The sequence below is a fragment of the Coenobita brevimanus genome, chromosome 67 (assembly GCF_032717465.1).
Source record: "Coenobita brevimanus isolate Jiangsu-jjx chromosome 67, ASM3271746v2, whole genome shotgun sequence".
NCBI lineage: Eukaryota > Metazoa > Arthropoda > Malacostraca > Decapoda > Coenobitidae > Coenobita > Coenobita brevimanus.
In genome coordinates, this window is record NC_137020.1 from 31,594,909 (window position 1) to 31,621,748 (window position 26,840).

Below are 26,840 nucleotides of genomic sequence, written 5' to 3' on the forward strand. Positions count from 1 at the left end.
AAGGCATGGGTGAGCTGCAGTGTCCTGCATGATAACCAAGCTCCCCAACCTTCTGGATGCTTATCTGAATGTCACTCAATGTTTTACTTGCATCTTCCTGCATGGGTTCTCCTTCAATGTTCAGGTCAACACAGTGCTTTACCTAGCTACTCTCACATCATCTCATCATGTCCAAACTACCACAACCTACCAATAAAATAATCTCATAAATACTCTCCATGGGCAAGGATCCTCTTAATTCTGTTCCACTTGTTCTGTCCATCATTCTGTATGCTTAAATCCACAGATTTCCTCATCCTTCACTACCCAAACACTGTGCATCTGATCACATACACACCCAGGATATGACTGCAGGTGCACTGCATAATGCATACAAACCTCAGCTGAGATTTTACTGGATTAGCAACACAAACTGATAAGAGTTATATCACTAAATCATCAAATATTTCTCACTCCTTTATCTTGATACAGACTTTAAACTCCTGCAATCTGGTATTGTTTAACTGATCTATAACATACCTTCACTGTTTCACCCCTCCCTCCCTCTCTCTCTCTTGTAATCCTGAATATACAAACAAACAAACAAAGATACCTGGTACAGACAGGAATGAAAAACTCTTCACCTTTACAACAATACAGTATTTAAACTGAGTATTCTTCTACAATTATATCTACCACCTTTATTCTTATATTACCCTAGAATACCCATAAAACATAGCCCATGTACAGCCACAAGCAAAAGTTCACATTCCTCCACCAGCCATTGTGATAAAAGTTATATGAACTTCTTTTAAGCAACAGGAATAAGAAGCACACAACAAAAGAGTATGAGAAGTAAGGATACTCTCCTTTGCTAGGGTAGGAATGTGAAATACTAAAAGCAGGGCACAATACTGTCAGAGGATTGTCAACAAACAATAATTTTGCTCATGGCTGTCCCTATATAGTAAAGCTGCCTCCCAGTGTCAGGCATGAGCAAGCCAGCTACCACAATACATAGAGCACATACTGTACATCATCATACTATACCATACTGATGGATTACAAAATTAAGAAGAAAACCTGTAATACGGTGAGCAAAATGTCAGCTCGAACAGAAAAAGAGAATTACTCTTTATAAAAAAAATAATTAAAATTACCAGATAAATCTTCTGCATAGTTAATTAGACATGTGCATGATTGGAGGTTAGCTTCAGTCCAAGTATCTATCTATCTACCTATTGACAGCTCGATGCCTTAATCCCACATGGGGTAGCTACAAACAAATCACACCCATGTCACCCTGTTTTCCATCACCAGGCTGCCTTTACTCCAGTTCATTTCTCCCTCTCAAATATACCTCTGCACTCTATCCTTCCATTTTGTACTCAGTCTTCCCCTCCCCCTTTCCCCCTTCCACCTCACTCACACATACCCTCCTAGTCAGTCTCTCATTCTATTCTCTCCAAATGATTGTTAATATAAATTCTATTGATACCAGACGAATGCATTCGGCTTATTAGAGCCCCCTTGGAGAAAAGATGTTAATCATGGCTTACCTAACATATCAATTCATTAAGTCTCCTAGGCTGAATACAATAGTCAAAAGATACCTCTCCTCCCTGGTTTCTCCCAGCCCCTCTCCCCCTACATCTCACAGTACAGTACTTAAAATGACGACTTATCATAACAGGAAGGGAAGTGCATACGAACATCAGTACTATCAACACAGTACAGGAAGTCCTTGTATTCAGGGATATGCTCTACATTATATCAGCTTCATCTCATGACGAACTGTCAACTGGGACAAACTGACAAACTGAACTTTAATAACTCATGTCAAAGTTTACTATGTCATCATCATCTAATCCTGTGTTGCCCCATGAGGGGTGAAGCAGCCCAGGGCTTGGCAAGTTGGTACTGACATAGATGTTAGTGACCAGCCTCATTCATCTCTGAGTGGCATTACATGAACAATAAACCCCAACCACCCCTTGGATATAAACCTGCGCAGGTTCGATGCGACTGGAGAGCCTCAATTACCCACTAAACCACAAGGCGCCATAATTTGGTTATATGGTTACCACCCAATGCAGTAAATGATTCCCTGGAGTACAGAAAGAAATTTGGTAGTCATTCAGCGTAGACTCACTCACAGGCAGAAGAAAAAGGAAAGAATGAAGGAAAGAAAGACAGAAGAGGAAGGAAGGAGAGAAGGAAGGTAGAGAGGAAAGGGCAGTCACCCAAAAGAAGAACTACATCGAGTGAGTGAATGGTGAGCGCCCCCACCTGCCAAAAAGTTAGCTATGTACAGTACTTAATAGGAAAACACTATACAGTACTATCTGAGGTAGTAGTGTAACCCCTGGTTATCTTGATGAGAACCCAGTGGACCACAGAAAACCTGTTTGTGTCAAACGAGGTGTCTGGCAATAGACAGATAATCAAAAGGGGAAACATACAACATGGACTTGCTATAATCTTGTAAAAAATAAATAAATAAATAAAAAGACTGCAATAAACACTGAAAAGAGATACGGGAACTTGTACTCTAACAGAAAATGGAAAGGATAAAAAGCAGGAGAAGTATAAAAAGACTGCTGTAAACACAGGAACCTGAAACAAACAAGGACTTGCTGTACTCGTAGCTGCCAAAGGAAAGACGAAAAAGTAGAACTATATAAAAAAGTAACATAAACACATGAGTGAAAAATAGAAGAACTTGTATTTAACAGGAAACAAAGAATGGAAATAAGGACAACTTAACAGAGTGCCATAAGGATAAAACCAACAGAACTATCAAATGAATGGTGGAATGGCAAAATGCAGAATTAAAGAGTGGGATAAACAAATTCAAGGCAAACTGACCAGATGCTCGGCAATCTGTGAGATCCTGACGTTGTCCTTGGGTGAGATGGGTCTGTTGGTACTGTCACAACGGCTGTCAGGGTCATCTGTGTCATCACTTAAGGTCTGTAAGATGTATGGAGTTTGTTTAGACTTATTTTATATCAACCCACTTAAATTTTAGGTGGGAAATACAGTGGTGATGACGATATGTAAGATGACGATGCTGCTGCTGATGATAACAATGATGATCACAATGATGACTTTGGGTTTGGCTTGGATCTGGATGGGTTTAGGCTAGGTCTGGTTTGAGCATTGATGGGCTGGATTTGGACTGGGGTAGGATTGGTTTGAGTTTGGGTTAGGATAGGTTTGGTCTGAAAGATGGCTTGGGTTTGGGCTAGAATGTATGTCAACTTAAACCATAATCATCGCTTTACATTGATCTTTGGAGAAGGCAAGCAAAGCATCGAGGAAAAAGAAAGCTAAGGATTAATGGCCCAACTAGTATTTATTTCAGCCCTTAGTTATAGAAAAAGTTTATGCTATTAGTTTAATAGTAGACTGATCAGGATAACTGTTCAAAGGTTCATGCTTTGAGCAGGCAGTATGTTGGTCTTGCTACTTCTCTGGGGACACCTTTGATAATGACTGGGTGAAACTTACATATAAAACCTTATTTTGAAACCTCTCTCCTAAGCTGTATGAGGATGGCAAAATAAAATCAAAGAGGCATTCACTGATTCAGGGGGTTGGGATGTGTTTAGTCTGCCTTACTTCTACTTTGCTTAATCCTGTATCCAGGAATCACTGTAGGAAAAAAAAAATATGCAAATATGCTTTACTACAGTATTACCAAAGGGTACTGTACAACAAAAATAAGACATCTGGGGCTTATACTGTATGAGTAAACATTAGGATAACTGAACTAAATTAAATGCACATATGGATCCTTTGAAAAAAAAAAAAAAAAAAAAAAAAAAGTACAGTACTTTACTTATTCAGGTACTGAGATGGAAATATGTGAAACTAGGCAAAATAACTTATACTATGGGAACTTGTAGGTGTAGACACTCACACAGCCAGCCAGTGACCTCTGAGAACCACAGAACACTGCTTACCTGGAACAAATAAAAACCTGAGATATTTTACCTGCATCTCTGGCTATACTAATACAGTATATTACTATGATTATACTGTGGTGATTGCAGCCTGAATATACAATAAAATAATTTTTCATTACCATATCATATTAGTATAGCCAAAAACGCACGAACAACATCTCCAGTTTTCATCAGTACCTGGCAAGACATTTTCTGTGATTCCAAGAGGTCATCTGCCAGGTGTATGAGTGTTTACACCTCCAAGTTCCAGTAGTTGTTATGTTGTTCAATTTGCATCATATTTAGGCTAAAACATTCACTAAAAAGTTGTGTACACTGCATCCACATAGAAAAACATGCTTTTTTTTTTTTCTCTCTCTCTCTGCCCCACAATACAACACTGTATCAGGGAACCCTGTTCCAAATGGATACTAATCACTGATAAACAATAAGGAACAGAAACATGAAAATGTGGCTAATCCTGACAACACCATGTGGTTTACTGATGGGGGATGTTGCAAAAGTTTCCAAAAACCAATAAATCGGGAAAACATTAAGCACAAAACTCAAAAATACGTACTGAACGATGCCATATGACACTGAGTTTCCTTACTAGGGTTAACTAATTCCTTAATGTACTCTCATGCATAGTAGTTTAACAGACTGACAATACTGCTAACCACAGAGACCTACTCAGTGACTATGAAATTTAGATAAACAACTTTTGAAATGAGCTGGCTGGTCAATTGCACACTCAAAGACTGATGTTCACCCCCAAGGGGTGCATGCACCTAAGGTTAAGAACCATTCTTCTATATCAGTTAAAAACAGTATCTGTCTTACCTGTGGCAGGACCCACTGACTTTTGACTCCTGACTCTTCATAATAATAGATCTTGCCCTCGTCATTGAAGGTCGCCAGCCACTGTGAGAGAGCAAGGTAAGTAAAGCTGGCTGCAAGCTTTGGTAGCAATTATATGAGGGAGATGAACTGACAAGGCTAAAGGTTGCTTAAGAAACAAGAAGCTGCAAGTACTTTAAGAAGTATCACTGTGAGAGAGGTAAGTTGATAGAGCTGAAGGCTATATATGAAAGGAGTGGCTGCGAGTATGTGAAGAAATGACAATATGAGAGAGAGAGAAGTGCACAGAGATGAATGATGCATATGAAATACATAGCTGCAAGTATATGAATGATGAATGAAGCAGAATGAGATGAAAATGGCAATGACATACTATATATCTACAGTATATATAAATAAAACTCCTCTCATTCAGCATCTCTGAAACCAAGCAGGTGCCGAAAGAGCAGAAACTGCTGGATGACAGAGAAAACCTGCTAAAAAGCCTCTAGCAATCATGGTCAGTCACTCCAATGCAATCACAGTGACTAGCAAGTATTACTGGTCAATCCTCAACATAAAATATTTAATAAGCAGCTTATATTCAATGTATTTAATGATACAATATACATGAACTTACCTTAACCTAGGTGTATTTACATATGTACTGTATACCATAAAATAGCACAACAAAGTTTCCAAACTTTCGAAAGGTCCCACTCACAAAGCGAGACACTCACAAGTCATGATGGCCTATGGTGTATGCAGTGTTGGCAAGCAGAAATCTGCAAAATCGCTAAGCGCTAATCTATAGGTGAACCGTTCAAACTTTAGCACTAAATTGGACTTCAAAATGCGTTGAACGTAGAAGAAAATCTAATATTTATTGGTCCTAAATTATTATAAAAAGAGCTAGATCTAGTGCCAACAGTGCCAAATTGGCAACTTTGGGTGCACTGGTACCACCAGCAAGCCAGTGACCACGTCATGGGTGCCGAATGGCTCAGCATACGTGCTGGAAGAGCATGAAAGTTTCATAATGGGACAACTGTATTTATGAAAACCATCGAAAGACCAGAAATACCGTAAGACCAGATGCCAAATGAGAGGACTTTTACTGTATATATATACAGGATATATATATATATATATATATATATATATACAGTATATATATATATATATATATAGTATATATATATATATATATATATATATATATATATATATATATATATATATATATGCACTATGTTCCTGAGATAAAGGAGTGACATTTTTCAGTTGAAGGGTCATCAGAAATCGTACTGCTCTGTATTCCATGTGAAAAAAACAAACAAACATCAGGCTGAAGTGATGAAGGGAACAGAATAGACATCTGTAATCTATGTTATAACTTTCTACAGCAGGTTCTGTGTACTGATAAACTCTCAGACTAATGTTAATATGCAAGAGGTGTAATTATATTATGCAATATGGGGGAAAAAATTACTCTCCATTACAGTAATTGTAAAACATGCACACTATATTAACCAAATATTTCATGGTGCACGATCAGTATGTATAGTACAATATTATATATACCTGAAGAATTATACATTGTGATATATGTGCATTCAAAAGGTGTATCTCTTATATATATATATATATATATATAAAACCCTCTTTCCAGAAAGCATCCAACCTGAGGCTCAAAAAAATAAATAAATAAATAGTTCAACAGCACTGACTCCCCTCAAAGTATGCCCCTTCTGACTTGACACATATAGCCCAGTGTTCTTTCCACTGTCTGAAATATTTTTTAGATACATACAGTTTTCAGTATCTCCTGCAGTTGCTTCGTCGCATTCACCAGGATCTCTTCTCGTCTCAAATTGGGAGCACTTCTGCGGGGTTTTGAGCTTGGGGAATGACCATAAGTTCCACGGAGCCATGTCTGGTGAGTAGGGAGCCTGCTGGACCTGAGGAATGTTGTGCTAGGCCAAAGATTCCTGAATCAGTTAAGAGGAATGGGCAGGGTCGTTGTCATGGGGCAGCTTCCAACTTGCCACTTTCCGAAGGTCTAGTCTCTTCCACCGAACTGCGTCAAGAAGACGACGAATAACATCAAGGTAATATAGTTTGTTGATAGTCTGACCTTCTGGTGCATATTTGTGATGCACAACACCAAGGTGGTTGGAGAAAAAAAAAAAAAAAAAAAAAAAAAAAAAAAACAAGCAAGTGCACATTGCTGCGGACCTGTCGTGCTTTTTTTTTTTTTACCAAGGCGACCCTGCATGCTTCCACTAAGAGGACTGGCTTTGGTTTCTGGGCCGTACTCGTACACCAAATTCTCACCTCCAATGATAACAGTCTTCAGGAAGTCTGGATTGCGATTTGGACACTCCAACATGTCTTGTGCAATGTTCATCTGAGAGATCATGATGAATGCAACGAAGATACCAAAAACTCTATTTGAAAACTGTTTCAGGCACTGGATTGCTGGGCTACTTGTGTCATCAGAAGGGGCCTACTTTGAAGGACATTAGTACCATAGCTCAACTGGTTAACTATTATTTTTTTTTTTTTAGCCTAAGATTGGATATTTTCTGAAGAGACCTCGTGTGTGTGTGTGTGTGTGTGTGTGTGTGTGTGTGTGTGTATATATATATATATATGTGTGTACATATATATATATATTATATAGATGGATAGATAGATAGATAGATAGATAGATAGATAGATAGATTACATATGCAGTCACCTCTCGCATAACACTGGAATATTGTACCTTGAAGCTCCCACTTTATGAAAATTCCACATTATAGGGCCATATGTCTACATATTAAAGGGTATCATGGTACCCAAGCTAGCCTGAAGTTCACCTTTGGGGTAATTTTCAGATTTTTTCCCAGAATATTTACCTACCTAATCAAGACTTTATTACATACAAACACTAAAGGATGCCCCACCTTGAATGGAAGAGGTTGTGGACTTGCTGGGGGGAGGTTGAGTGGCTTTCCATGGCCAAAAAAAAAGAGCAAAGATCACAGAGAGCACATGAACAGCCAGACCGAGGGGAGAGGGTAGGCTCAATTAGGGCAGGAATGATCAGGGGACTGTGACGACATCTAATGCAGACACGTGATAGCCACACATCATTAACTGATGCAACCAACGCTATGATTATCACTGGCCGCGTTATGTCTGTTCCCACCGTGTCATGACCCTATTTTTCCACGTTACGACTATTTGAACCATAATTTGGGGCCAGTGGCCACATTATCTCTATTGTTGCAACATAGTATGGTTTTCAAAAAAAATGGCCAGCTTCCTCCACCTGCATTATGTCTATCATTTTCGTGTTGTGACCATTTTTTGGCCTCAAATTTTGCCATCCGTGTTATGTGAGTTTCATGCACTAGGACTGCACGTTGTGCAAGCGGTGACTGTAAATATAGTTAGATAGATAGACAGACAGAGAGACAGATAAATATACTGTATATAAAATGTTCATGTGACACAACCAACCACTGTTTGGATAGTGACAGTGCCATTTCTACAAAAATCATATAAAAACCATGTGCAAAAAAGTTAATACTGTGTACGACCATTTATGTTTACTAAACGTAACCTCTGACCACTGGTGATGAATTTTTAAATTTTTTCTTATTGTCTCCAGGTAATTTTATTCAGCCCTGAAACACCTCTTAGTAAAGGGTTATTGAGAGGTAAAGCTCTTGTTCAAAATGTCTCTTCTAAGCTGAACAGAAGCATCTGATGGCAGCAAGATCATAGTAAAAAGGTCAACAAACTGAAATGGATAAGGCAACTCTTATGGAAAAGCTGAGCTTGGATGACTGATTCGCTCAAGTACGAGCATCCAAGAGGGTGAGATGTGTGTGTGGTATGCTGCAAATTGGAGCAGCAAAGTACAAAATGTAAAGTTAATACAATGGTCAAGGCAATGATCTCAGTACTGTACTCTGTTATGTATATACTGTGGATGGTTCAGGCCAAGAAAGCCCTAGATAAACATCATGTAGCCTAAAACATTTACACAGGATAAATACAATGGATGTAAGTACAAAAGGTTCTATTATGCTAACTTATGGTGTTACATAAAAGAATGCATAACAATGAGCAGGTGTTAAAAAATGAAATTCAACAGCTACACATTTAGTAAGCCCCCCCCCCCCCACAAAAAGTTTGTAGTTAACAGATAAAAAACACTGAGCAGATTCACCCATAAACAACACAGTACTGAACAACAGCACTTCAAATTATTTTCTTTCACTGTCTAAACTACTTATCAGGAAATATTAACCTGCTCAGAATATGACATGGCACTTGATTATATTACCATTAGCTCTCAATTTTAAGAGTTAGTATTTAGAACTATACAAGCCTAAGTTTCTGCTATGATAGGTTAGTTTTTCGTGATTAATACACCAGTAATTTGCAGAGAATATATACAGTCCATATACTGCATAATTTAGATGCAATCTCTCTCTCTCATTAAATCCTCCACTTTTTCACTTCATTCTTTACTTTTATCAAATGATTTTATTCACCAATGATTAAGCTGATGGCATTATATACAGTAAAACCTTCATTAACTACTACAGGTCTGCCCTACGTTAAATAAATCTGGTGTTAGCAAGAATACAATACCATACAAACTATGTTGTCTGATTCAGGGGATCATATTCTTGTGGCAACCTTTATTCACTCATGTGTTGTGCTCTCTACTTTTTCCTAAGGTGACTCTAAAATGAGTGACAAGCTTCATGGTTTCCTCTAACTCAGGAAGCCATTTACAAAACTGGGTAGTAACCATATAACCAAATATTGGGGTGATGTCGAGCCTACTATGGTGCGCTGTTACATGAGTGGAGATGCTAATGTGGGAGTCACCCTGGAGAACAAGAGGGTGCATTAGTGGGTGATACATAAGGTGATACAACAGCCACACAAAAGTATGCTGTCGTTGGAAACCTAAATAATTGACCACTTGCAAGCTTTGGGCTACAAGGAATATCAAAATATCCATCCATCCATCCACCACCCAATCCTATGTTGCCCCAGGAGGAGCGTAGGAACCCGGGGCTAGGCATGTTGGTCCTAACATTTAAGATGAGAGTGACTGGTCTCACTCATCCCTGAGTGGCATTATGTGAGCAATAAACCCCAACCACCTCTTGGATATAAACCTACACAGGCTCAATCTGATCGCAGCACCTTAATTACCCACTAAACCACCAGGTGCCATAATTTGGTTATATGGTTATCACCCAGGGTAGTAAATGGTTTCCAGATGTACAAGAAACCATTTGACTTTTCACTCAGTGTAGAGTCACCCACAGGCAGAAGGAAGGGGAAAGAATGAAAGAAGGACAGAAGAGGGAGTGTAAAGTCACCCACAGGCAGAAGGAAGAGAAAATAGTGAAGGAATGAAAGATAGAAGAGGATGGATGGAAGGAAGAAAGGAAAGAGCAGACACTTGATAGCAGCACTACACTGAGTGGATGGTGAGCGCCTCCACCTACCACCAAAATCATATCACATTATTCCGTATTCTATCTACACTCTGTACTCCACATACATTAATCGGCAGTCCCATCTCCACTGCTCTCACTCTTGACTTTTCATTTTCATGCCACACCACAGAGTCACATTGGTATGTTAAAACTACACTTTCCTTATTTAGGGTATACTGCAATGTTGTTTAGCAAGTACTTAATATGATGTCAAAGCTATTTTCACACATTTTTCGTAAATGTGATTTATGCTAATACTACATAAATTAGCACTGTCAAAATTTTCAACTTTTCTTGTGACCCCAAAACAGCAAATGACCAATCAATAGTGACTAAGCTGTGTATGCTGGTGGGAGTCTTGCAAAGAATGTTAAGCAGATCAGATGACTCTATAGGATCTGTACAAGCATTCAGCTACATCATTCATGGCTACAGTGTTGCATGGCACATGGGCAGCAGCATTTGGTGAGCACTGGATGAGGACATCCCCCACAATGGCAAAAGGTTATACAGTACTATTAAGCAGCTGTTGATAAGCCCTGTTTCAGTATTACAGCTGATGATAATAGCAATTTTCAACAATATGTGGATGGCCAATAAACATGGTAAACAAAGTTTGCCCTTTCAGGCATTTGATGATTTAAGTGCTAAATCTCAGTGCTGTATTAAATAAATTCACAATTCCTGCAGCTTTTCAACTCTGTTTTTTTCACAACGTCATGTTTTGTTTCCAGAGAAAATATTGTTTAAATTATGCAGGTAAGAAGTCTGATATGTGTGTTTTTTATGTAGACAGATACCATCTGAAACAGATACCATCTGTCATACAAAACTTGTCTACATGTAACATCCTGAAAAAGCAAGCCTGTGCTTGAAGGAGTTAAAGATTAAAGGAAAATTAACACACAAATTGATGTTGAGAACTGCTATGCTCAACTGCTGAGAAAAGGAGAGTTTCTACCTTTTCCAAAGGTGTGTGGGGCCAAGGAGGGGTGTTGCAGTCGTTACTGGCCGAGTCATCCCCATCTGAAGATACCAAAGGGTTCAAACACGGGCTGAGGGGGGAGGTAGGTTCACACGGCTGGCCCCCAAAGCTCATGCTGAATTTATCTGCAACCTTCATCTTTGGCATGCTGACGAGGGGCTTGTCCTCCAGGACTGATTCTGGTTCATCCTGGATGATGAACGCAGATTTGCGTATTTCACATAAAGGCTTCTTTGGACTGGGTGTAGCTAATTTTACTGTTCCTGAATCTGCCACTTCAGAACACAGCTTCATGGTTCCAACATTTATTGTGGATCCTCTTGAATTCATAGCTTCATTATTACTAAGAGAATTTTTATTAGGTGGGGTTAAGTGCATCCGTGAAAGCTCCTTTATGATCTCATCTTGGTGCACCCTCACCTCAGGATCAACACACACTGCTTCATCATCTTTCTCAGAACCTTCCCTTGCTTGGTATTCATGGCTGCCTCCAGGAACCTGTCTCAGCTTATCAACTTTATCATTGCTCCTTCCTGTGCTGAAGCCACCTTGCTCGAACATTTTTGATTTGGCATCTAGCACAGCTTTATCGTCCCCTGCACCAATGTGAGGCCTTGGCACCAGCAATAAAGGACTTTTGGGATGTACTGACGGTAACTTGATTTTTGGACTATCTTCTGTTGGTGACCTGGGCTTTGGAGTGCCAAAGAGAGGTGAAACAGGGGCTGTGAACTGACTGAGAGGGGATATTGCACCAGTGCTGGTAACAGTGGCATCTTTCAAAGCCACTGATACAGATATATTCTGAGTACTCAAGTTCACAGTGCCAAGCTGGTCAACCTTTACTGTTTCTGACTGGCTTCTGGAGTGGCCAGGTGGTTTAGAGAAGCTGGGTGAACGTGGGGAAAATGAAGAGACTCGAGACCCAGGCTGCATGATGGATGGAGTTTCTGGAGGTGAGAGGATGGCCCTTGTGCCCTCTGGAGAAGGGTTTCGCCGCGACTCAATGGCAACAATTTCACACTCACCTGAGCTTAGGGAAATGTTTGGCTGCAGAGTCAGGTTGGATCTACTACGTGGAGGTTTTTTAGGAGGCACTTTTCGCTCCACTGGGGTATTCACCCCTGGCAATGACCCACCTAATGGACTATCTATACATGTCTTATGCCCTGCTACTGCCTGGATGGGATAGGTTTCTCTGGGAGGGGGAGGAATACTACTCATTCTCTCCACAGTCTCCCCACCAGAACACTGTCTTTCAAGAACATCTGCATCAAGCTGCAACTCCTTGGCCAAATCCATGGTACTCTGGTAGCTGCGTCGGATGTACTGCTTGTCCCTGCCCTGCGCAATATCAACCTCTGTCACCCACGACACACCCTTGGGCTGGAACACCACACAGTCTATCAACGTCACTTGGTTCACACCATCCCCACTCATGGTCTTCCTTCAAGCATTGTACACACCTCACCATATAGATACAGATGATATTACACACATATAGCCTTCCTCATATGTGCTGCTGAACACACACATATAGCCCAGCTCATACCAACATACAGCCCTTTCTGACATAAAATCTTATCTTTCCTGGAAGCAAGAACACATTCATTTGATTATGGATGTTTTGGAAACCAATACATCTATGACACCACATATTCATCTGAATTTCTCAGTCCTACATACATTAAATACAGTATGTGGAAATTTTCTGCCTCACTTACTGTTCACAATGCTGGCAAATCCACAAAATACAGCAAATATAATTTAGAATGCTTGCGATGATTCCCACTTAAAAAAAAAAAAAAAAAAAAAAAAAAAAAAAAAAAATCACTAATGTCACTTGTCACGACAACAAAGGTATCTGTGAATGATCCTATACAAGTCTCACAACAAAATATATACAGGTACAATAATGGGTAACTGAGTGAGATGGCACTGCAGTTTCGTACATTATGGGTCATGTTTTACATGACTCTGGAGATCCTTCACATTTCTTCCTTGCCAATTTATTTTGAACAATATGCCTCAACAACCTCTTGTACACTCCTGATGCAAACTGTGTCAATACTGAAGCACTATAAATAACTTCCATGAGAATGTTATACTGTAATATGCAAAATAATTAAGGAAGTGCTGTTGAGAAGCTTCCTTTGCCACCTAAAATGCTGCCTCATATCCTACCTCTTTATAAAGTTTAATGGGGCTAATAAAACCAAAACTAAATGACAGTCCTGTATGTATTCAGATCACAAAGCATTATTATTATTATTATTTATTTATTTATTTATGTTTTTTCATATACACATATTCGCCTCATGGCACACTGTGGCATGAGGCTGGTGGATGGAGTAAAATGCATGACAGTTATATCAAGGACTGCACTGGCTAGCTTCCCGTACACTCATAATTCATTGCACTTCTCAAGTTTTTAGGTCCTTTTCTTCAGACAATGAACTGCATGGCTAAGTACTGCCACCAAAATGGAGGGCACTAAATAGCTGAGGTACCAAACTTTCTCTCTTTTTCTTTCCCCTCCCATACACTTACCATTTACCATTGCATTTCTCAGCTTTCAACAATACTAAAGACAGAGTACCACAGTTGAATGCATGACTCAGTACAGTCGAGATCAAGGAGGGCAATGGCTAACTGAGATACAATGCTTTCTCTCCTTTCCTTTATGCATTTTTCAACTGTGTAACTATCTCAACTCATGACCAACAGCACCACAGTAAGATACATGCTCTGGCATTGCCAATATCAAGGCATCCACTAAGTAGCCAAGATGTCTCATGGGAGACCACTTCCTCTCCTCTCCTTACTTCCTTCAACACACCCAAAATCTATAGGTGCATTTTTCAGATTTCCAGCTATCCTCTTTCTTCACTGTACGAGACAGACAACACCACAGCAATAAGCATGCCTCAGTTCCATCAAAGAGTCCACTTGGTAGCTGAGATACCTTACAGACCACTTCCTCTCCTCTCTGTACCCCTCACATATACTCACAATTCATTAATGCACTTCATGATTCCTCAGTTCTCCTTCGCCTTCTACATCTAACTGATATATATTCACAGTAAAATGCATGCTTTAGTAACTACAAGGAGGGGACTGGGTAACTGAGATCCCGCACAGGATACGACTTCCTCCCCTTTCCCCACCTATACACTTCAAAATTTATCACTGCATATCTCAAATTTCCAGCTCCCTTCTTTCTTAAATACTCAGGATATAATGCACCAAAGCCCATCAAAAATCTTCAGAGGGTTCAATGCCATGATCTGTATAACTCAATACTAACAAAAAACTTTTCTCCCTCTTAATGGAGTGAAAATTACTTTACACAGGTTATCACTGGCCACAAAAACAGCCACACCTTCATAAAATTGTATAAGAGCAATTTTCAGTGTGGAAATATAATTAAATAATTCCAGGCATGCTATTAATATGTATACATTATTTTATAACTATGATGACACATTACCTAAATTACAGGACATACAGTTGGCGTAACTAAAAGACAATTATTGCCCTAGATAGTCCAACCCTTGCTTAGCAAATAAAATGCTACCATACTTATGACACCACATACAATTATACAACACCTAAATTCATATAATGTGTCTTCATGTATGGTAAATAATCAAGTAAAACAATTAAGTGGAAAAAAAAAAAACTGTTTATCAGCAAGATAATTGGTACTTCCTGTGTGACGTGCGTGGCGACTACAGAGTATAAAGAAACTTCACAGTGGGGGGATACAGTGGCATTTCCAGAACTGTTCATCATCATAATCATCATCAACCTGGACCTTATCTATAGCTAAGGACTGGGTGAAGTACTGACCAGAGATCATGGAAAGACAGAACATGTAAGGGGAAAATCTATCAATAATATTCACACACTCTTCAAACTCCTGGAACCCTGGCTTCATCATAATCCTTACCTTTCTTCCCACCTAAGGATAGGATGAGGTAGTGCTCTGGGGGCAATGATAAAGCACAATAATGGGAGAAGTATCAAGAGCATTTGCACAATATTCATGCCCCCAAAATCCTGGTTCCACTTCACATGCCTATCGTACGTACTGTATTTCTTTAGTATTTATCTTTACGAAAATCCTTCACATTACATTACAGATAATATCAGTTCATCAACTATAGTGCATTTGCTCTAACCTAACAAAGATCCTTAACTCTTCCTGCTTAGCTGACACCCAAATGTAGTTAGAATGGAGGACTGATTTGACTAATAACCATGGGAACTCATTTCTACCTCATAACTAAGGCTCATAAAATTTCATGCTACCACACCACTGTATTGAAGACGGAGTGGCTCAGCTCCCTCAAGTGATAACAAACTGATAACAGATATACAGTCAGTCCTCACTTTAATCACTTCACAAAGAGATCTTTACTTAAAAAAGAACTCATTTAAAGAATGGGTTAATGAAGGTTACATCTAACCCAGATATTCAAAATGTTTTCTCTCAGTAAAATATAAATGTCTGGATATATCAATAATCTACTAAACAGAACTAAAGTCTACGTCAAATGACTTTATCTGATGTGTTGCTTATCCTATTGTGGTAGGTGGGGGCACTTACCATCCACTCACTCAATGTAGTGCTGCTTTGGGTGTCTGCCCTTTCCTCTCTTCCTTCTTTCCTTCCTTCCTCTTCTGTCCTTCTTTCCTTCATTCTTTCCTCACCCTTCTGCCTATGGGGTACTTTCACTCCCACTTCTCTCATTTTTCCTTCAATTTTTCCTCTTCCTGCTGCCCGTGGGTGACTCTACACTGAGTGACAAGCCAAATGGTTTCCTGTACACCAGGAAACCATTTACTAAGCTGGGTGGTAACCACATCACCAAATTATGGCGCCTGGTAGTTTAATGGGTAATTAAGGCGCTCCAATTGGATTCAGCCTGTGCAGGTTTATATCCAAGGGGTGGTGTAATGCCACTCAGGGATGAGTGAAGCTGGTCACTCACATCTTAAATGTCAGGACCAACATGCCTAGCCCCGGGCTCCTACATTCCTCACAGGGCAATGCAAGACTGGATGATGAATGAATGAATATTATTTATTCATAACTGGGGCTAAGAATACTCATCTCAGGCTTTGAATAAATGTTACAAGATAGACAGGTGTTAATTCATCATCAAGTTAAAAAAGAAAGAATCTTAAATGAGAAATATGAATACCAGTATAAAATAATAAAAGCCAGAAATGGAATGATGCTGTAAAAGAATGGTACCATATGCTTGTACCTTGATTCCAGTGATTAGAATTGTTCAGAAATGACAGAAATGGAAATCAGTCTAACCAGCTCTGGACTTCCCTATGAACTGTTCTGATCATCCCCTCTAATGCCTTGTTTCCTCCTGAGAACTTACCAACATGGGATAGCTATGACTGAACTGCCTTCAGGCTACTTTGTCCTCACATACTCTCTCTCTCTCTCACTTCTTTTCCTCTTCCTTGTCTTGCCAATATAATACACCACTCTCTTCTTCCATACTACATATGGCATGCTTCTTCCATACCACATGAGGCATGGGGCTTCAAATATTAACCTCAATATTGCTTTCAGTTATTTTCTTTGGTACCCTATTTAAGGGCATTCTTTGTGTAATAAATGCCCATACCATCTCAATGTAACTCTTTTTATTCATTTAGTGATTCCACATCTTCCTCCTATTATTCTTTCTTCTATTCCAAAATACTCATAAATTTCTCATTATTTACACATCCCTCCCTCCTACATCTGTATCCTATAAGGTTCTGTCATGCACACTCCAGGTTTCAGTACCATTTATAGTATCACACTTTCATGTAGGGTTTATTGTAAATATTCAACACTTTCAGCCCAACTTAACCCTCCTGTGGTCAGGGCAACTCTGGTAATCTCTTAACTAATGCCAAAACATTTTACGCAACTAAGGGTGAGTGGAGGAACCTTAGAGGGATAATTTCACAAACAGTCCCGTGTTGTAGAGTCACAAATAACTCAATTTCATTATAAACGCATGCTGTATTTAATTCTTTTATATGTATGTTTGTCTGTGATTAATATGTAATTCGTGAGATGTATTCTTGATGCTACCAAATGACTTTATTTGGTTTAGGAGATTTTTTTTTTTTTTTTTTTTTTTTTCAGGTGGGGGGTTAGATATGGCCTTAACCCCTAAAGACCAATGGCTGTCAAACAAGAATTTAGGAAAATGTGGCATAAAATCCTATGGTTGTCAATGGTACAGAGGCTACCAAAAACTGGCGGCAGGTAGCACTGCCTCTTTTACCACATATGAGACCTGGCCAATGGGACCTAAGAGATCCGGTGGTGGGAGGCATGATCCAGCCCCCTCCCAGGGTGTGGGGACCCCCCTTCCCCGGGCCATCTTTCCACCTCCCTTTGTCCCACTGGATCCTGCCTTCTGTGTCCCCCCCCACCCAAACTACCCCCCATACCCCCTCTAAACCATATTGGGTGTGTGTGGTAGACATTTTCCCTCCCTTTCCCCCCCTCCTGATGCCCCCCCATACTCCCTCCACCTCCCTATTCCCCCTTATTTCTCAAGGACATCCCATTCTCACTCATTATTAGTTTTTTTTTTTTTTTTTTCCTGATTGCGCAGTAACCACTTGATATGTGAGTGAAATACTGTATACATTTTCTGGTATGTAAAATCAAGTTCTTCAAATCTCTGAGACAAAAATTTAGTTTCGTGCATTTTTTTTTTTTTTCTATACATGAGGGGTAACAATTTTTATTTCTGACATTCTTTGATGGTTGATATTGCCGTACCTGTACATCATATAAGAGTGAAACATACATTTTCTGATGTGTAAATTCCAGCTCTTGAAACCTGTAAGAAAAAATTTTACCTTGGTGAAAGTTCTGAAATTGGACCCTTTTGGTGGATCAGGGGATAGGGGGGCTGGGAGATTTGCAGTCTTTAGGGTTTAATAAACCCCTTTAATACCAGAAGCCTGCTAAATAAAGTCCTCAAGAAATGGCAAGAATAAGCAGAAAACATGTAACTTAGAATGAAGCTGTTAAAGACTATAATTTTACATAACCCTTTGGCTGTAAAATACAAACTTGGCACTGCCTCCACCTCACTTCCAACGATTTAACTGAACAAAGAGAAACTCCCTGCAGCAAAAAAGTAATAACACATTAATTTTCATTCTTGTGAAGACTTAAGAACCCTGTATAAAATTCCAACTCACAACAGACTACTGTATTAATCTCAGAGAAACTCACTGCAGTCAAGGGGCTGAATAAAATTTTGATATGGTAAGTTTGTAGTCGTGATAGTACCGCAGTTGTAGTTGTAACCAAGGTTAATCTGAAATATGAACCCAATGAACTGCCAGATAAAGACACCCTACTCCTGTAGCCCACAATCCTCCTTTTGGGGGACAGGAAGTAGCTGAACATGTTTGTATAAAGACAATTGGTCCACCCAATTACATCAATGCCACCACAAGAAGACATCTCTCTCCAGCACGTGATAAATCTGTGAAATCTACATATAAAACAATTGACAACTTGCAACTCACCCTCCCTTCGACGGCTTTGTTGCAGAAGTAAATGCGTTGAGTGTAGGCGTCGTACCGCTTTTCCCAGCCTCTGGGCAACTTCATATTGTACAGCAAGTCCACCAGGGCAGAGTTGTGACACCGGTCTATAAGACTAAAATCTGGGCACTCTGTGTTGGTCGGGGTGGAGGGCAGGGTAGGTTTGGCACTGCTGGGGGGCACCGCTGGTGGGATACCAGGGATCTGAGTGGGCACTTGAGATGGTGGTATGTGGTGAGAAACAGATACAGTCTTTCCTGATGATGATGTGGATGAAGGGAGGGTATGTGAGGCTGTAGGATGGGAAGTGGGACTCAAGTGTGGGACAGTGGAGGATGGTAGGGTATGCACTGATGTAGAGTGATGACTCTGCACTGAGGATGTACTGGATGATAAAACAGATATCAGAGGGGTATGACATAATGTGGGATGGGTGGTGGATGAATTAGAGGTTATGGCAGATGTTGGGATGGGTGGTGGAGGGAAAGAGGGATGGGGATGTGACGCTGAGAATGATGGAGGTGAAAGAGAGGGATGGAGATGTGATGTGGGAATGGATGGAGGTGGAAGAGAGGGATGGGCATGAGATATGGGGATGGATGGAGGTGAAAGAGAGGGATGGGGATGTGATGTGGGGATGGATGGAGGTGGAAGAGAGGGATGGGGATGCACAGTGGGATGGGTCTGTGAGGAGGGGTAAGATGGAAGGATGCCTGGAGGTCCCTCTGGCAGGCGACCATATGAGAAAGGTTTATGAGAAGACTTGGGGGAGGTTGGGTAATCTGGGACAGGGCTCCTTGGGGGACCCGGGCGAAGGTTGCTAGGTGAATCCTCTTCCTTGGCTGATGATGGAACCTGCAAGAAGTTCAGAAAGAATAAGTCCCATGAACACATGATGTAATTTCTTGATTTATTCTTGCTATGGTACTTCCAAGCCTTTCTTACACAAGCAGTTACCAAAGGCTACCTCTAACACATGCAATTCAAGTCACTGTTAACCCCTTGAATAAGATGTATTTTACTGGCTTATTCTTGCTTCGGTACCATATTATATAACTAATATCTTTATTCAACTTATGAAGGCTATTATATATCATCTCACAATGATGTAGTCTCCCACATAACACATTTACCTCATTTTCATAATACAGACAGTCCTTTAACATAATCTCAACAGAAGATCTCTGAGAGCACCCAGAACAAGAGGTCAGTTTCTTATACTCCACTGGGCTCATGTACAGAAGAACCTCAGCCACATCAACAACAACTACCATCTGCACACTCTTTTTGTTTTTCCAAATGTTTTCACATCACCTGCCAAAGAGATTCAATTCACCTACTATCACATTATAAAAATGTGTGCCAAACTCTCTCATGTGCTCCTCTGTACAAAGTTCATCCAACATACTTGATCCCTTATCGGTTCCCTAGCCTCATCAACTTCCATATCCCACTTTCTTACACACTCATTATTGTCTGCCTATCTACAGCCAGATGCCATAATCCTTGAAGAAGTTCCCAAAACATACCACCTCCATGCCACTCTGTCTTCCATCATCAGGCTGCCCTCTCTCCAACTAGTACTACCCTCATTCAAATACCTCTCCACCTCATCCCTCCATCTCATCCTTGGTCTCCCCCTCCCCCGTCTCTTTTTCCACCTGACACAGACGCACTTCTAATCAGCCTCTTATTCTCCATTCTCTCCACAAGGTCAAGCCATCTCAAAGTACCTCTTCTAGCAGTTTCTAGCACATGGTTTACAACACCCATATAAAAAACGCACCACAGGGATGGAGACGGAGTGAATAATTTTGCGAGGGGGCTTCCATCGTTTCTCACGTGTCCTGGGGTTGTAATAGTAGGGCCGACCAGTTGCCTCATCCAGGTACTCGCCCCAGTCCTCCATTACCAGCCTCTGCGGTGGTAATTGTGGCGATGGAGGAGTCTGTTGGATGGCAGAGAGAGATGTTATGTTAAAAGGAGTGTTACTGCTGCTGATGTTAAACTACATGCAGTATTACTGGCATTACAAGGGATGTTACTAGTATTACACTAGGTTGCAGTGACAATGTACTGCCATTAAAAGGAGTGATAGCAAAGGAATTACACTCACATAATGAAGTTGTTTTATGTTACTAGTGTTGGCCACTGAGACAAATGACCTGGTAATTTTTATTACCTACTTGCAATTTATTAAAAAATCTTTATAAATCTGCACTGCAAACCTACTGCTGCTGTTTTTACATGAACCCAATGGACTGTAGAAACCTGGCCACTGTGGTCAAGTGCTACAAAATTTTTTGTTGAGTTCATTTTGAAGGACCATCTGTGTTGTGAATGTGATATGCATGAAGTGAAAATTGACTGTCAATTTCCTACAGTCCACTTTGCTCTTGTCCAGATATGCCTGGGACCACTACAACAACAAGAGGTGAAAACTTACTGGCATCATCTTCCCTCCACGTGATGAGTCTGGAGTTGGAGTCTCTCTCTGGGGGACTACTTTGTTCTCAGCCTCCTTCTCCTCATCCTTCCGTTCAACCTCCTTCTTCGTCCCCTTGTTCTTGAAGCTTTGAAAAGGCGTCTTGAACCCTGTCTTCTTCGTGGTCTCTGGTGTCCTCTGGGTAGTCTTTGGAGAAGTCTGAGTGCCACTCGTTACACTCCTTTTTGATTCTGGGGTCCCATCGGTCTTCTTGGGGGGACTGAAAACACCATGGGTCTTGTCCATGGTCTCATGCTTGGATCTGTTACCATGCGACATACTCATCCCTCGCCTAAGCAGCCCTTCATCCATTGTGGCTGTGTTGGCATTGGTGTTAATACTGGTATGACTGGAACTCTTCTTGACTTGGTGGGTCCCATTGGTATCCCTCGAAAAGCTGTCTCCATAGTGGACTGGGAAAGATATCTCTTTCCTTAACCCTGTGTGAGCCTCCTCACTCATTTTCCTCATCTCATTTCTCACCCCTGCATGTGCCTCTTGACTCACTTTTCTGCCATCAAGAGAACTGACTTGAGGAGGCAAAAACTTTCTTGGAAGAGCAACAGGGGGGTCTTTGACATCCCACTGATCCCTCTGTGGACTCCGCCTCTCATTCTCCAATAAGAGAAGTGGATCTGATGCATGGCGCGAGTGTCTTCTATCCTCGTCCTTGTTTAGAGGTAATGAGGTGTTTAGTGAAGTGTTGGCTTGTTGATGCATGTGTTTTGACTTCACCTCTTGCAGCTTCAGATCCACTGGCCCCTCCAACTTACTGATATTCTCACAACTAGACTTAAATGCATCCATCCTATTTTTCTTTTGTTTTGGTGGGAGTTTTGGGGGGACATCCAGGATAATGGCTGCATCTACAGTCTCGCCTCTCCGCAAAGATGGCCGGAAACTGTCACTCCCTTCAACTGCCCATGATCTCCTCCTATTTCCGGGATCCTTGGAGATTCTAGGCTTACGTGCCTTGTCAAGGGAGCCCTTATTTGTCTCCGTTAATAGGGAGAGATCCCGCTGAAAAAGCTTAAAGTCAACAGAGTTTGACCTGTGACGATGACTGAGTTGGTTGCTCTTAAATAAATAGTCTCTGTTGCTGTGGTGGCCATCCAGCTCTTCATTACTGGATGCTCTGGGCTGACTCACATCCAAGGAGGACTGGCTTCGCTCACCCCTCATCAGCTCGTCATGAGAAGACGCTTTCATCACATGCTTCCGAAAGTGGTGGTGTTTCAGGGACTCGGCACTCCCATCACTGAGGCTGGATTTTGATGTGTGTGAGGATGAGGATTCCTGTCCGCTATGGAAGCTTGAGAGGTTGTTCACAGATGAAGGTACTTCACTGCTGCCGCTCCTGATGGGGGAACCTTTAGAGCCGTCACCCTTGAAGGATGAAAAACCTATTTGTCTGCCTGGATAAACTTCCTTCTTCTCAGTCAACACTCGGGTGGGTTCGATCTTTGCCATATAAGCCTGACCTTTTGGGGATGACAGGTCACCCCTGCCCTCACTCCCAGCCATTGCCATACCTTGAGGTCTTTTTCCTAAGCTTCCATCATCTCTCTTTCCTAAACTTCCATCATCTATCTTTCCTAAGTTTCCTTCATCTTTTGTTCTTAAACTTCCTTCATCCCTCTTTCCTAAAATTCCTTCATCTGAGGGTGGCTGCTGTTGACTCTTCTGCAAATCCTGCTGCTTTTCCTTCTCGACATACTTCTTTTCCTCCTCCCCTGACATCACCCTCAGATTGTTGGCTGGGGCATAAAAGGGCTTTCGTGCTGTCCGCCTGATGACCTGTGGGAAATCACAACATAAATCACAACATATAATCGTTTTCATTCCAGTATTATACCGGTACTCTGTTGGTTTCATTCTTGCCACATCCAGGCAATTTTATTCTGGTTAGGACAGCCTTGCATTACTTAAGAGGCTAATGATTTTTTTTTTTTTTTCCAGTTTCAAAATTTCCTACTAAGGTAAATAAAAGTCTCTGAAAGTAACAAGAATAGATGTAATGGCCTAAATGTAAGAACACTGTCACTGGTCTTCATTCACCTGCATTAAGCATCATATTCAAAGTGAATTTGCAGATTCTGTAACCCCACTTGCTCAGTAAATCATTCTGCATCAATAAATCTCAATTTCATCTTGCATGTTACTGATACAAACTATGTCAATTTTAAAATAACAAATTATATACCAGTATATACATATATTATATATATATATATATATATATATATATATATATATATATATATATATATATATATATATATATATATATATATATATATATATATATATATACCGTACATATATATATATATATATACCGTACATTTATATATATATATATATATATATATATATATATATATTTATGTGGAGAGAATGGTGGGCGAAAGACTGACGAAGAGAGTGTATGTGAGTGAGGTGGAGGGGGGAAGAGGGAGGGGGAGGCCGAGGATGAGATGGAGGGATGGGGTGGAGAGGTATATGAGAGAGGGGGGTGTGAGTTGGGAGCAGGGCAGTGAAATGGCGGGGGACAGGGCGACTTGGAGGCGATTTGTTTGTGGCCACCCCAAACGGGATTGAGGCGTCTGGCAATAGATAGATAGATAGATATATATATATATATATATATGAAAAGTAAATAGTAAGGCAAAAGGCACTATGATCCTATGTTGCCTACAAAACAGACCTAAAACATTTGTGCTGTAGCTTTACACCAATCCTTGTCAAAACACCTCCCCTATGAACACATATTCAGATGCTGGTGTGTTAAGCCTAATTATCATAACTGTGTGTCTTGTAACACCTGTAATAACTCTTCTACAAATGGAATGATAATTTAACAACAGCATAGCACAGCATTAAAATATATATAACTACTCTTACCTGCCACCAACTCACATCAAAACACCTACCAGTATCCCTCATAAAAAGGAATTACAGTGCTTAGCTATTCATCACGACTGTGGCCCTGCAAAATCTGTAATAACCCCTTTTCTTCTACCCTTCAAACATTAAATCAAGTACAGGACAGCATTAAAACACAACTGACCTGCCACCAATCCTTATTGTCACATTTCAGAAGCAGAAACACCTCCCCCTTGTACATAGATACTTTGGTGTTGTCATCTTTGTTGTAGCTGTAATCCTGTAACACCTGCACTAACTCCTTCTCTTCTGCACTTTTCAAGCTCCCCTCGCTCATATTATCTTGGCGAGGGGTGGAATGTTGCTGAGGTCCCTGAAAAATAAGTGTTCAGGTCAGTTTATGTCAGAGTGGGATGTTAGGAGAGGACAGAGAGATAGACTAGAAGTGTATATAGGGGAGGTGGACAAGGGGAAGGCGCAGGGCAGGAAGATGAGAGTGACATGATAGGAAAGGAAGGAGAATGAAAGACCAGCTAGAAGCGTGCAAGTGACTGAGGTGGATGGGGGAGACTAATGATGAGTTGGAGGGATGAAGCAGAAACCGAGAGAAGGGGGTGTGAGTTGGAGACTGGGTAGTCATATGGGTGAGGACAGGTAGATATGAAAAACTTGCTAAATGAATGTATGTGAATTGGGTGGAGGGTCAGTCCTAGGGAGAGACTGAGGGATGGTGTGGAGAGATAAGTCAAGGACTGGGGTGTGAGTTGGAGGGGCAGCAGCCAAGAAGCAGTGGACAGAGCATGAAGGTGATTTGTTTGCAGTCACCCCTTATGGAATTAAGGCATTTGGCAATAAACAGATATACAGATATTAATGCTGTTACCAAATGATTTTATTCTTCAGAAATGCCTCTCACATTAAAGGCATTAATGAAGGTTACACTGTATCAAGGTGCCACTAAGCAAAGGTTTCATGCGGTGGCACCAATGTTACTGGATGACTTTAGCGTCCATTTATACAAACATCCTTCCCTATCCCCACAAGGATGATGGTGGACTGCAGGAGGCGGGTAGCTTTAGCCTGCAGTCTACTGCGTTCACATTCAGATGAGCAAATACTACTACTACTACTACTGCTACCCGGTACTAGTACTACTACTACTACTACACTGTATATAATTCTCTCAGATCAAACAGTCTCTTTTCAACTGAATAAAACCATCTGAAAGGAGCAAAAATATAAAAGAAAATGCATCACAGTACTGCTGGAGCAAAGATATATATAATATGCATAATGTGTTGGAAAGCATTCAGTACAGTACGGTACACCCAGGACAGCATATTACTACTTATAATCCAGGTTCCAGGGTACCTAGGTATAAATTATTTCCTTTAGAATTTTCCTACACAACATCATTCCCAGATTTTCTATACTGCATGGTTTACTTTATCATTCTTTTATGACAGTTCCAGCTGGTGGGTGTGACTGGCAAGGGAAAGCTTTCTTCTGTGCTGTCCTTCGCTTATTCTAGTTTGTAGTCTACTCATCCCTTTGATACAAGCTGCCAAGTATGGGCAAAGTGGCCACCTGCAGGTATCCTCTTACATTTGGTATGTTATACTGAGTGTATAACTCACTGGTAAAATCAGCAATAGGGAAAAATTCTAGTTTAAAAACATCACCAGGAAAAGCTTTCCAACTCAATTATTTCTTGATTAGATTAGGTTGGGTTAGGCTGATTTATGTTAGGGTAGGCTGGACTTCTACATACCGTAGCTAATCTTACCTACAATAACATTTACAAGTGAACAAAACCTTGAAGGATTGGAAGAGATTACATGAGTATTTCTACTGCTGCCCCTTAAATAGTTACCGGTATACCTACTGGTGCCTGTTGCTTAACTCTGTATGTTTCTCTCTCATAAAGGACAAGTAATCACTTGTATGTGAGTGAGATGGAGGGGGGAAGAGGGAGGGGGAGGCTGAGGATGAGATGGAGGGATGGGGTGGAAAGGTATATGAGAGAGGAGGGTGTGAGTTGGGAGTGGAGCAGTGAAATGGCGGGGAACAGAGCGACGTGGAGGCGATTTGTTTGTGGCCACCCCGAACGGGATTGAGGCGTCTGGCAATAGATAGATAGAGAGATAGTTATCATGTTTACTTCTTAACTGCATTACTCTATAGTAACTGATCACTTACTATGGAGGTTTTATCCATTTTTTAATTACTGACAAGGTCTGCTTCCAGTACGGTACTTTCTTGCAGTGTTTCTTCACATTTTCAAGATATTACCAGAAATATCATTAAGATTTTCAACTTTCAGCAAACAAAAGCAACAAATCTATATTTCTAAGTCACTTCATGATCTCAAGAATTCTTAATTAGGCTGTTTTTCTTCCTTCATCCATCATGAATGTCGCTAGATCAAGTCTTGCAACCATTCCTCATATGTCACCTTATCAATGGCTCATATACCTCTTCTGCAATACGGGATTTTTCTAAATTCCAAATGAGTTTTATATACATTACAGTTTCAGTTTTATTACTTCTGGATCCAAGAATATATAAACACTGACATACTGTACACTCACTCCAAAAAGTAT

At 40.5% G+C, this 26,840-nt stretch overlaps 1 protein-coding gene across 1 annotated transcript in view; it reads right to left on the reverse strand.

Moving 5' to 3' along the window:
• LOC145405480 (uncharacterized) overlaps positions 1-24,574 on the reverse strand; it is a 33,137-nt gene extending 8,563 nt beyond the window's left edge. Inside the window, exons 1-8 of the mRNA XM_080276833.1 lie at positions 24,422-24,574; positions 23,005-23,148; positions 21,313-22,911; positions 20,653-20,814; positions 19,547-19,721; positions 18,849-19,204; positions 4,773-4,853; positions 2,848-2,952 (exon numbers count right to left, since the gene is read on the reverse strand). Coding sequence (XP_080132959.1) covers positions 2,848-2,952; positions 4,773-4,853; positions 18,849-19,204; positions 19,547-19,721; positions 20,653-20,814; positions 21,313-22,911; positions 23,005-23,148; positions 24,422-24,574 — 2,775 coding nt within the window. The remainder of the gene's footprint in view (positions 1-2,847; positions 2,953-4,772; positions 4,854-18,848; positions 19,205-19,546; positions 19,722-20,652; positions 20,815-21,312; positions 22,912-23,004; positions 23,149-24,421) is intronic.
• Between the last annotated feature and the right edge of the window lie 2,266 nt (positions 24,575-26,840).